The following is a 13,221-nucleotide window of genomic DNA, read 5'->3' as shown; positions in this document are numbered from 1 at the left end:
AAAGCTCTCTGATGATTGGACGTCGTGTCAGTCGATCAAACTTCACCGCCATGTCACCCGTAGGCAACGTCGTGGGGGTGTTCGTTATAGTTCCCCGCTCCTCCCGGCGGGGCTGTGTCCGCCTCCACCCGCTGGGCTCCCAATGGAAAACTGGGATGCCCCGATTCGCAAAACAGCTGCGCCCGCTGACGTGCCGAAAAAAACACCCCAAACACCGCGTCCAGCTGCTAGCTTAAGCAGCGGAGCACAGACAGAGGCGCAGGCCTGGACCCACTCCGCTGTTGTCTTTCTTTTGTTTTTATTCTTATACAACCAGGAGCCACGCAGTCTGTTGTCACGTTGCTGTCGCATCTCTGCATTTAGCCGGAGTTGTCTCATGGTTTCACAACACGCTGACAAAAAGGTACGCCGCCACTGTCACCCGACGTCAGCTAGCCTAGCTTAGCTTAGCCCCCTCTGTAGCACAGGGCGAGATTTAAGGTGAGGTTGGGGGTCGTGGAGAGTGTCTTTGTCAGAAACGAGCTGTTGTCGCTTACGACACTGAACCGAGTGTGTTACCAGCGAAGTATAGGGATTAAACAGCCGGGTTACACAAGGAGCTCCTGTTAGCACGCGACACTATGTGATCCTTTATGTGACACGTAAAGGCTTTTAAAATTCAGTTCAGTTCAGCTGGTTTCGCAAGAATGATCGATCAGGACAGGATTTAAATCCCCAGGAACTCCCCCTGAATATTTTGTACGGTCATGGGACAGTAGGATAACTTTCATAGTGAATGGACGTTCCTCTTAATTTTTCATATGCACATAAACACATCGTTTTCTGCTTATAAATTGATCTTAACTGGTTATTTAATTCACAGGGATATAGTTGTCACAAGCCTTGGGTAAATTAAGGTTGACCTGACTAAGAGAAAGAAGACTTTCATAAATCCATCTTCTGGAACGTAAATATATGCTGCTTGTTTTTTTATTTATATTATTGCAAATTGAATAGTTTAGTTCCCCCCCCACTGGTGGTCTTAAAAATAAGACTTAACTCCGGGGAAATCAAGAGGGATTTTTTACCAATGTTATAACATTGTCTAGGTCAAAGAGTTAATAAAACAACAACTTCAGATATTGTTTTTTTAGTGAAAGTGAAATGGCCAGAGGAGAGCACATTCGATCACCAAGGCTGAATGAAAACAGTTAACTTCACTTGACCTTGATTAATATTTGGATCTGCACCAAATTGCAAACTCATAAATATCAGTCTCCTAGATGCCAGATTTTTATTTAATCAAGATCCATTATTATTCCCAGTGAAATCAACAAACATTTTGAAAAACACCCCATCTCTCAATGTTAAAGAAAGAAAACAAAAGATCCTTGATCTGAACCCATATCAGAATTTAATGGGATCTTTCCATCAAGGTTTGTGGTAATCCCTCCAGCTAAAAAACAAACATCAAACATAACCTCCTTGCCAGAGGTAATAACTATTATTTGTAGTCACAATTACTCTAAAGTTACCTCCCTTATTTGCTTTCTCTTTTCAGTAGGGTGAAGGAGTTGGTTTGAGGTGCATGGCATCAAGACAAGAGGCACCATGAGTGCGGAGGTGGACGCACTGACTGTGGTGAACCAGCTGCGAGACCTTGCCGCAGACCCCCTGAACCGGAGGGCCATAGTAGAAGATCACGGCTGTCTGCCGGGCCTCATCCTTTTTCTGGATCACCCCAACCCACAGGTCGTCTACTCAGCGCTATTGGTAAGTAAGCATCCAAGTATATATTGACATAAGGATGCTTCATTGTACATATAATTATTGTTACGCAAAAGCACAAAGTTTGTATACACAGTGAATTATTTATGAAAACGTGTTGAGTGAAGTATCTACATTAGTTGGTTAGATAACATTTCTTATGGTTGAATAGTTGGCTCAGTTACCTTCTTGTTCTGTTGTGGTCTCAGAGCAGTTTCAGGTCACCTTCTAAAGGCCACTTCCTCTAAGCCACAGACACATGGTGGCATTAAAAAGAACTACATAACCATGTACAATGGTGACATCTGCTGTATGTGTTGTGCTGTACAGTACATGACTTGTAGAGTGAGTACATTTGAGTTGCTTTACGTAATGGCTGCTCTTTCACTGCTTCCTGCAGAGTGTAAACACAGAGTCGGTTCAAGTGTATGTGTTGGTTATGTAATATTTAACCATTGCACCCGCACGTCAATCTCAAAGGCTCTCTGCCTCAATAATATCACAAAGGGTCTGTCAGCTTTCACTGGCGGATAGATAACGGGTGCCCTTGTCCTTGCAGGCTGTGCGCTACCTGGCAGAATGTCGTGCCAACAGGGAGAAGATGAAGGACGAGCTGGGCATGATGCTGAGTTTGCAGAATGTCATGCAGAAGCAAGTTCCTGTCACCACCACATCACACACACGCACACACACACACTCGCTGTGCACTTTCTCTACATAAACCTTAACCTAGGATTTCTTTTGTTTTGCACTGTGAATCTGTGACCGTCTGCAATTTTTCCAGGCCGGTCAACATCCTTCCCTTTGCCATGTCAGAATGAATGTGATCAAAGTGGACTTAGAATAGAGTGGTAACCAGTTAAATAGCTGTTTCTGCATGTCATGGATTTTAATACATCCTGCCACCTCGCTGAAAATTCTTGATGGGTCAACCTCTAAATTTTTTACCCCTGTAGGCTTTTATTTATATCCATTATCTCCTGACAAAGGAAGTTGTGTTTTCGTCTGTTTTTTGTTAGTTAGCAGGATTACACAAAAATGACTTGATCTCCATGGGATTTTGTGGAGGGGGGGTTAGAACCCAAGGAAAAACCCTTTAAGTTATGGTGTGGGTCAGCGGGAGGTCCTAGAATTATTATTTTTTCACTTTCTTAAACATTTTGAAATAGGATGTTTTTCAATATTTTGTCTTGATAAAAAAAATCGGGCATGTTTGAGGATATTCACTGATATTTTTGAGTGTGTGCAATGAGATCCAAATATAAACTTGATTGAGTGAATTTCGTTTAGGGAATGTTGGGCCGAGCTTTGTTCTCTACTGAGTTCCATTCTAGTTGCTCTTTATTTGTAGTGTTGGAAGATATGGTGTATCGTTAACACTTTCCTTTTGTTGTTTGGTTTCAGCCTCATACCCGTTGTTTTTATTTAATTTAATCAGTAGTGTCTTGATAAACTTATTCTGGTCCAGCAATGTGTAAGTGGGAGGTCTGGTTTGAGGTGACATTGTGATCCATCCCACACGTTTTACCAGAGGGTCAGGAGGCAGCTTTGGTAAGTGTTTGCTGTTCGTCATTAGCACCCTGATAGAAATAGACCCATGTTGAAGTGGCCGACTCTAGCTTGTATGATTTTGTTCCCCGCTCGTCTTCCTGCGGCAGAGCTCTTGCTCGGCCTGGAGTCAGCCAGTCACTTCAGCTAGTCGGGGGTTGCATCACGAGGTGCCCTGCAGTGACAGCAGCGGCTCTCCCTACTCGCTGTCCAGTCAGTCTGACTTTGAGCAGAGGTCAATCAAAGCTTGACTGAGTGGGAACACAAAGCCGTCAGGGAACGTCTAGCACGGTTGCAGGAAACGGGTGTGAATACCATTTTTATTCCTTCATCTCATTACGGTTTCGAAGCTCAAGGAGACGCCGCCTTGTATTCTGTGAGAATAAATAAATTGATTGAGGAAAGTGTTTGTTTGCTGAAAGGCTGACTGGATGTGTTCAACAGCGCCTGGGAGCACCAGGATCTCAGAGGACAGCCTCGCCACGTCGCTGATGTTTGTGTTTACTAAAGAAGGAGTGATGTCTCCGTGACATATAAAGCATTATAGCCTGCGGGGGTATCCCAGGATGCATCAGGGTCTATCAGTTCTGCCTTTACAACTGCTAATGGTCTCATGTGGCTTCTTCAAGGAAAACTGCTGCCCAATAAACAGCTCTGTGAGGGATTTTTCTTTTCTGCTAGAAGGGCAGTAAACTGATAAGGTGTTTGCTTAATTAGCACAAGTCTGAATGTCTGATGTTCGTATTTTCTTTGGGTACAATAATGAATAGGGAGAATCTGTTTTATCTGTCACTCTGTCTCCAGTGGCAGAACAAGACAGACACGTCCAGATTCAGGACACACCCAGTGGAGTTAATTAGTTAATTTCATTCACTTCTGTCCCACAGAGGCGTACTCGCATCAAGATGTCAATAGAATAGAATCCCTTTATTGTCATTGTCAATGAGATTAAAAAGCAACCCTGTAGGTGTATTCACACAAATCAAACAACACTTGACAAAAAGAGAAGAAGAGTTTAACATGTGAACATTTAGGTGTGTAATGGTTGAGAAAGCAGGGAAGACACACTGAACTATTGAGTCCCATGTGCTGAGGTTTAAGTCCTCAAAATATCAGGATATTAATCTTCTCTTTTCGTTTACTCTTCCTCACCAAAGGAGTACCTCACCTGGAGAGACCAAACTTCTGGCCTCTGAGATCTATGAAATCCTGCAGTCAGCTGGTAAAGAGGAGGCCGAGCAGGCGGAAGCAGACGCTGCCTCCTGCCGACGTAAAGCTCAGTTCTTCCTCGGCTCCAACAACAAGAGAGCCAAGACTGTGGTGCTGCACATTGATGGACTGGACGACTCTGTAAGTGCTCGCAGCGCACGCAGCAAGCAAAGATTGTGTGTGCATGGTGTTTGCTGTTGTAATCACAGTGAGTCTTAAGGCGTTTTCAGACATGACCTGCTGGTAAAATCTACAGAATTGGCTGTGGAGTTAACCCACAGTTTGCCTTCAAAGATGTGCAGTGCAGCAAGAGGTTCTCTGCACAGACACGATCACAACAACATCAAATCCTCCACATTATTCAGGCAAGAGGTGTAGCTAACCCTAACCCGTATTAACTGTGTTGCGGAGATCATGTGATCATGCTACACCACCCCGGCACCGGCGTCGGCTATTATCACCACAAGCTCCCCGTTCCGTATGGGGGATATTTGTTTTTGGTTCGTTTTTTTCATTTTTGCATCTGTCACACGTTATAAGTATCATCAACCCCCCCACTCACTCACAGTGAATCCCCTGATGTGTTCTTACATCAAATTCTCCTCTATTTCTACGCACATTTTACTAGGGGAGGTGGAGAAACTCAGCAGTAACTGTGAGGCCTCTCAGTCGGACATTCGCGTTCACACATGCACCACCTCAAGAGCAGTTCAGTGCATGTCTGAAAGCAGCTTTACAAAGGAGGGTGGAGGGGTCAGGTTGTAAATGTCAGGCATTGAACAGCAGGACGTTGAGATTGAACCTGAGTGCTGCTCTGCAGGAAGTTGCATCTAGCCAGATTACATTACAGCAGACAGACGGCCTCTGGTGGGCTGCATCGCTATCACTACAGCGGAAACAAGCATCAATGTGGCAGCTGGAAACATGGAGTCATGTAAACTGCTTCACTCAATATGTAGAAATGGAAAATTTACAGTATATATTTATACCCCAGTTTGATTTCATTAAACTGCATCATCTACATTTCCTGTCTTACACTGTATAATGTTCCTCATAAGCCGCAGTCATATCTTCACTTGGCTTTGTTGGGTCACACACATCTCTTCATACTTCTCACCTGGTTCTTGTCCACTGTCAGACTCGAAGGAGCCTGTGTGAGGATGCGTTGCTCAAGATCCGAGGGGTCATCAGCTTCACCTTCCAGATGGCTGTCAAGAGATGTGTCGTCAGGATCCGCTCTGACCTTAAAGCCGAGGTACGTACGTGTGTGTTCGGAGGCAACACAGGAAGTTGGGCACACACAATATTTTTACCAGATAACAAATATTAGCTTTAATTTTGTAATATTTGTTTATTTTAGAATGTTTCCAGTTTAAAATGTTGTTTTTAATTAAAACTAGGATTAATTGTGTGTTTTATGATCCAGAAAAGGAAAATCTGCTCCATTGATCTATTTTAATGCTTTGGAAGTAGTGTGTTTGGCCTAATGTCAATGTAAATGTGCCCTTGAAAAATCATAATGATAGTTTATCCAATGGTTCTCTGTAGGGTAAAAGTATAATATTAGCCCTGGTACCAACAGCATCCTCATTCTCACTGCTCAGGCAATTAGAATTTAGCATTAACTGAAGTATTTAGCACTAATATTGAATTTAATCAGAAGTGCTCTATTCGTGTTTGCGATGTTGAGACTTTCATGAATGAAAATCTAAGTGGGCTGCTTCTCTTACAGGCTCTGGGTTCCGCGATCAACTCCACCAAAGTAATGAAGGCTCAGCAGGTGGTGAAGACTGAAAATGGAGGAGAGGTGAGATTGCAAACTGCTACAGAAAGACTAATGCATTTCACTTAATAGAGAGTAGTCAGCTAATAGGTCGTTGTGCTGGTTGTATGTTGTGTGTGTCTCAGTTCGGGGAGTGTGGCCCTCCTGCCTCTGGCTGAGACTTATTCACACTGACGTGATTAGTTGGTCACATCTCTGCCTCAGCCTGTAGGCTAGTTGTTTTTTTGCCAAACACATGACCGGTCCCAGTTATACCCCCCCCTTTTTTTTTTATAAGAAGCGTGCTACCAACCTGCAGCAAGTTCCAAACTGGAAATCATTTGAAACTGCTTAGTTCTATTAATATATGAGACTCATAAATGTTACCCCAGTGTTTGAGAGTAATGGGCAAATAATGCATTAGTAGTGATATACAATGTGGCCAGCAGGGGTCAGACCTGGCTCAGTCATGTATTCTGAGTCCAGATAGTGATTTTAGTGGAACCACTGTGTTTGACATTAATCCTAGAATCGTATGAATCTGTGTTTTGGGCAGATTTGTTGTTTCATGGTAAAAATGATTCTTTTTTTGAACATGTCTTTGTGCAGCGGGTGGTGTCATTCCAGGAGGACTCCGAGGAGCTGGTCGAGGAGAACACAGACATCCCTGACTACCTGCCCGAGGAGGAGAGTCCGTCCCAGGAGCCGGACAAGGCCGTCACACGCGTGGGCTCCATCACAGACGGCATGGGCTGGCTCAGCACGGCTGCTAACTTCGTCACTCGCTCCTTTTACTGGTGACCACTTCCTGTGTTCCTGTGTCCCTCTGCACCCCCATTTTTCTCCAAAAGTACTATCCAGCTGCAGCCTTAGCATCTCTCAGCCTAGTCCCAGACTAAACCCTGCCTCCCGGCTCCAGTCTAGTCTAGACTCCCCTCCGCAAAGCACACGTGAGCAACAAGTGCTGGACGGCCAAGTGGAACCTGCAATAACTTTTAAGTTGTGTATATATTGAGCTACAAACCTCACTACTGGCTGTATGCATACACTATATACTAGCTGCATTTGTATCTCACAAAACATAGCCAGGGGACTTTAAATAAGCCCAAACCAAATGGAAATGTGTATCACTGCGTTGACAGAGCTGATGTGTGGCAGGCGTGTTTAACTGTACTTTGGCTGATTTTGTGTACGTTTAAAAATTGGGAGCTTCCTTCTTTTATTTTGCACGGTTTTCTTTGCTGTCCTCATACTGTATGTTTCCCCCCCAAAATTTTCCTATTACACTCTATATATTTTTTGCTCATATTTTTCATTCTTTATTTCCTAATTAGGCTCATTATTTTCTTCCCTCTCCGGATTTTTTTAGCATGTTGAGTCTTTTGTGCCAATTTTTGCCTGATGCCTAGATTTGTGATCATTGTGTGTGCCTTTGTTGACATTTCACTGTAATTATTATTTATTCATTCATTCAAATGATTTGAGAGATTAGAGAGTGTCAGATGTAACGTTGGTGCTTCCCTAACAGCAACCCCCCCCCCCCCCCCATATCAACCTTTAGTTCACAGAGGGACCTCACTTCAGTAGAAAGGGTGAACTAGACTCCAGCAAGAGGCTGCAGCCCTTTAACCACTGGCTCATGTGCATAAGACTGTTTGTTACATCCTGAAAGAGGAGCTGATAAGCTAACTGGCTTGTTTATACTCAGATGATGCTTTTAGCGCAGCAAAAATCAACCGCAAGTTCTGCAGCGGCGTACAATGGGCCGACGGCTCCTTGTGTTACTTGTACAGATTTTTAGGCTACCTCTACTCTCACTGTCCCGTCTCACATCATCAACACCAAGGTCCTCTGTAGTTTGAGTTAGAGCCGTAGAGCCGCATGATGAAGACAAACCTGTTAGCTGCCTGCTCGTACACCTGGACTCCAGCCAATATTTCACAGTATTGTGCACCCGCATGTTCAGTTAGATTTTCAGTTTAGCCAGCAGTGTCCTTAAAGCAAAGATCATGTCGGTCCACATACTGACACACTCACATAGAGGACTCACTGATGCTGTCATATAAGCAGTAGTAACACTGTTACAAGGGCGTGGTTGTGTACATTTTGTAAATGGTGCCCGAGTCTCTCGGGTGTTAGATGCAAAGACACTTCTTTTTCTGTTTTTGTAATATCTGCATTTTATGTCACACTTCAGGATACTCAGTCTTTACAGTCCTCTGACTCCCACCCGTTTTAATTATCTCTTCTGACTCGTGTGAGCCTCATTGACAGTCGTACACAATGCTGACCAGGTGAATTTTATTGTTTTGATGGTGTGGAGATGTCGCAGTTGATTGAGGTCAAACTGATGGGATGGAATTGATGGTGCTGTTCTCTGGAAAAGCAATAATTTTTTTGCGCATTAAATGTTGTGACCGTAGTTCTGCATCAGCCTCCAAAATAATGTTTTGGATAAAAGGTATTGGTTAAAAGTTAAGATCATCATCATCATCAGTATTAAAACTTATTCTTTATTTGTCCATTTTTGCACATAATGAAATTCTAAATTAAGTCATTTGTCTTCAAGCTAATATTTTTTGTCTCTTCTTCGCTCACAAAGAGAATCATTGAACAATGTTTTTTTCTAAAAACTCCATGTGCTGATCAAAGTGTAAATTTCCCTTCACTGTTTTATTCAATGAATCTGTAAGACTGACAACGAACCGAAAACGATGTCACCCGTAATGTAACGTGTACAGACGTCATCCTATGTAATATAATGTACTGTAATGCAGATCTTAAAACTGCAGATTCCCATACACTTAATGCAAACCATGATAAACCTAAAATCAAACTTTGTCTGCTGCTTCTTTTATTCCTTGCATCATAATCAGGGTTAAGTGGCTACGACAAGTGTTGACCTATGATTTGTCAGAGCTTCACTCTTGTGATAATCCGCTTGTCTCATATCCCTGGTGTGTGCAGTTCACTCCAGCGCTGCAGACCTCGCTTTGTCAAATCAAATTGCTGAGGGCAGCAACCATTCTCCGCAGAGAGAGCGAGAGGGGGGAAATGCAGGTTTCCTTACTGGTGCATAAGTGAGGTGCCCCAGGGTGATTCTGTCGCCTGACCACCACCACCTCCCCCAGCCACGGTGCTGGTAGGCAGGCAGCCGCGGCCGCAGCAGCAGCAGTGGCTGCAGGGCTTCCAGCTGGGGCTGCTGCTGCTGCTGCTGCTGCTGCTGCTGCTGCGATGATGATGATGATGATGCTGAGCCTTCAGTCAGACACTGGGCCAAGCTGGAGACGAGGCCTTCACTGCCCTGCTCCATCATCTGGACTAAAGAAATGTTTAATGTTGATTTGTCATGAATTCTTCCATTGCTCCATTGCTCCATTTTCTAATTCAATTTACATTTGATCTGGGTAATCTGCTGAGAAGACCTTGTTTGTTTACGCGCAGGGAATGCACAGAAACACAAAATACAGATTCAAATATTTTTAAGTTGGAAATTTTGATTAACTAAAGAAAATAAAGTTTTGAGCAAGATTTTTCAGATTTTCAATGTTTTATTTCTTGTATTAAAACGTTGAGGTATGATTTATAACTCATAGAGGTAAGGGACGATATGCCTAAACAATAAGCAGCCATGTCCATCACAATCTGATTCCTTAAACTCAGTCTCATCTCCAGGTCCAATTCATACTGCATCATTAATGTGAAGTGCCTTTTTTCTCAGAAGTCAAAAAGAAATTGAAATGTCTGATCAATTTAAGGAATTCTCAGCCATGTTGCTCCGTTGTGTTTTGCATCAAGAGGCTGGCAGTGCGTGTTCAGTAGATGCTGTTGCCACAAATCTAAAAATAACAGAATGCTGTTTATAATTTCAAGTTTTAAATAATTTTGTGTCCCGCTGCAAAGCCACAAACATCCTGCGTAAATATCACCCAGCCACGGTGACTGAGCAGGATGTGGGAGGCTGTGTGTGACCCGTGAGGCCTCGTATTTCTCACACATGACCACTAGAGAGAGACAGCAAGCCTGACAAAGCACCAACGAGAGAGTGTGAAGTGCAGAGTGTAACTGATGAAAACACTTCTTTGTATTTCTAATATTACTCTGCATGTACAGCCTTGTTGAAACTGCATTTAACAAACTGCACTGTGAGCTTCTTTGTCCACCTCAGACTCTAATATCTGTGGCCTAATGCAGCCATAAGGTTGTTTTTAGTGCTTAATATAGTGTGCACCTTTCTCTCCAACGCCTGAGTACTAATGTTCAGCAGTTTCCGGCTCTAAATGATTTTTATTTAAGGGCTCATATGCTGCCTTATGATGATATCGCTCCTCTCAGGAGGTCTTAGTGTGCAGGAGGACGTCCCCCAGAGATCATAAAGAGGCCCTCACCTCTCATTTTCATATTAAAGCCACAGATAATTTCCCTTCCGACCCTTCTTGAGTTCTTTGGATCGGATAAGCGGCTTTACCGTTTCACCTCTGCTCCATCTCATATCAGATCAAACACAATCAGTCCTGCGTGTGCACAGGCCTCATCCACCCTGCAGGGCCGTATCAGTTGCATATATGTACATGAATGTGTGGTCGGTATCACCCCTCCCTCATTCCCTCCACCACCACCACCTGTGTGTGTTTGCATGGTTAATCTGAGCAGGGGCGGAGAGGGCCTGATGGTGGGGGGGAGATAGGTGTGTCTCCACAGCCCCACAGGCTCTTGAGGAATTTTATTGGAGGTTCAGCTCCCAGTCAATGGGATCAGCCGTAAATCCCGCTCAGAGTGTGGCGGGAAATGATGTGACTCCGGCAATTTATGTCAAATAACTTTTGAGGATGTGTGAGTGTAGCGATCAGCGCTGCCGGGGCGGCGATAACTCTTCTGCAGGGGGCCCCGGCGAAGATTTAATTGAGACATTTTTCTCTATCTGCAGCGAAGCGCCAGAGCCGTGTTGTTGTGTAACGAGATGTAATGTCTCTCTTTATACGGGGGTCAACATCCGAGATGAGGGAAGGTCAGGGACTGACTGTTTGAGCATCCAATTTGTGCACGTAATACCCGCTCCACAGGGAGCTGGGTAAAGACACAGAGTATTAAGTTACACAGAGCACACATCAGACACACTCACACACTCACTCACACACACACGCACACACACACACACTCACACACTCACAGACACACACACAGTCGTGTCTCCAGGGCTTCAGGGGACATTACACTGACTCACATTGATATCCTGGAGATTTACTCAAACCTTAACGATGGTTACTACTTGCCTAAGCCTAACTATTGCCCTAACCTTAACCTAACCTTATTGAGTTTCTTCACCTTGTAATTTAATGATTTACATTATCTGGACTTGCTTTTTGTCGCCATGAGGAAAACAACTCCTCATAATGTGAGTGTGACTACATTCACTATGGGTTTCAGTGGAATGTTCTTTTAAAGAGAGGTAGAATGATGGAGACCAACAGAGAGTCTGTAATTGAATGATTATATAAGTGTATTTGCTACATAGGTGCAATAGCGTAGTGTCTATGTGTGTGTGTATATATATATATATATATATTTGTAATGATATAAAAAACTATTAGTAACAATTCCTCAATGAAGTACATCTTATTATAAAGTGCTGTTCACTACCACAATGTACATATTTTTCACTGCAAGTACAAGTTCTGTATTAAAATGAACTTCAACACACTCAAAGGTAATAGCCCCTTCTTAGAATCCAGAATGGCTCCTGTCAGTATTATATATTATAGCCGTTTTAATATATATATATATATATTATATATTATAAGCACCATTTTAGGTCGTAGCTGTATGGTCAAGGTGAATTTTAACTGCAGTTGGTCATATAATGAGTCACAATGGATCATATTCTGTAAGTTTATCATGTCTTATTAATGTTAATGTGCAGAGAAAGGATAAAGCTAAAGCCCTGCATTTTGTTAAGCATCAGCAAAATGTACTTTTAACTATTACCAGTAAAACTACTCATTGTGAAATCAAATAATATTTGGTTATTTTCTATGATGCATCAACATGGGGGCAACATTTAAAAGCTGCAGCTCGACAGTTTTAGTTGATCATGAATATATTTGCTGAGGCTGTTGTAAGTAAAATCACAAAAGCAACTTACTATGGCTGCTATAGTGCAAACTGTACTTCAGCACTGTTAATGTGTAGTAAATCAAGTAATAGCAAAACATTACCTACTGGTTACTACTGAGAAACAGTGAAGTATTATCATTAAAATGCACTATACAGGCCTACATCCAAATCATTTAGCAGCAGCAGCAGCAGCAGCAGCATGCATGGGGCCCTTGATGAGATGCATGCACACACAGCCACATCATAATTGTGGCCATAGCTCATTATTGTCCCCGGGATGATTTGAATCCACCGGAGGGGGGGGGGGGGGAGTCTCGTCCTCTGACACCGCCACGTCCGCCCGGCGACAACCACTCCAGGCGCTGATTGGTGGGATGAAATATTGCCGGCGAAAATTAAAAGGTCCCAGTGTCAAAATAATTCATGATATGCATATCTTCCCCCGGCTTGATGAAATCGCTGATATCTGGATTAGGTGGATAATAAAAGCGATCAGGCTCCAGTTAAACAGTTTCAGCAGCAAGAGGGGAGGGAGGGCGGTAGAGGGGGAGAAGAAGGGAGGGGGGCCTCTTTATGAGGCGGGCAGGGGGGGTCAAGATACAACAAGTGTGTGCGTGCGCGTGCATGTGCACAGTTGGTCAACCCGTGTCAGGTCTTCCCCCCCCCCGCCCAACCAGACCTGTGATTTGAATATCCGCTGTAATTGTCCCAAAACGGCTCATCAGTGGATCTGCCCGCCGCCATTAGGGCCCAACAATATGGTGTGACATTCAAATTCCCCTCAATGACAGGTTATTAGGAGCCCCGAGCAGCCGGCACATAATTAAGCACCGCAACGTTGA

The 13,221-nt window shown here is 43.5% G+C and overlaps 1 protein-coding gene across 2 annotated transcripts; it reads left to right on the top strand.

Moving 5' to 3' along the window:
* Positions 1-117: 117 nt before the first annotated feature.
* On the top strand, positions 118-9,101 carry armc1 (armadillo repeat containing 1). Of its 2 annotated transcripts, XM_053412223.1 has the most exons (8): positions 118-403; positions 863-946; positions 1,541-1,752; positions 2,306-2,397; positions 4,452-4,644; positions 5,642-5,758; positions 6,236-6,310; positions 6,875-9,101. In XM_053412223.1, the coding sequence occupies exons 3-8, from the start codon at positions 1,591-1,593 to the stop codon at positions 7,064-7,066; spliced, it is 831 nt and encodes a 276-aa protein (XP_053268198.1). In that variant the 5' UTR covers positions 118-403; positions 863-946; positions 1,541-1,590; the 3' UTR covers positions 7,067-9,101. The 2 variants fall into 2 exon arrangements, with proteins under 2 accessions (XP_053268198.1, XP_053268197.1); XM_053412222.1 differs by lacking the exon at positions 863-946 and having other exon boundaries at positions 130-403.
* The last annotated feature ends 4,120 nt before the right edge of the window (positions 9,102-13,221 follow it).

This window comes from Pleuronectes platessa, chromosome 20 (genome assembly GCF_947347685.1).
Source record: "Pleuronectes platessa chromosome 20, fPlePla1.1, whole genome shotgun sequence".
Classification (NCBI taxonomy): Eukaryota; Metazoa; Chordata; class Actinopteri; order Pleuronectiformes; family Pleuronectidae; genus Pleuronectes; species Pleuronectes platessa.
This window is presented reverse-complemented; position numbering and strand designations above follow the sequence as displayed.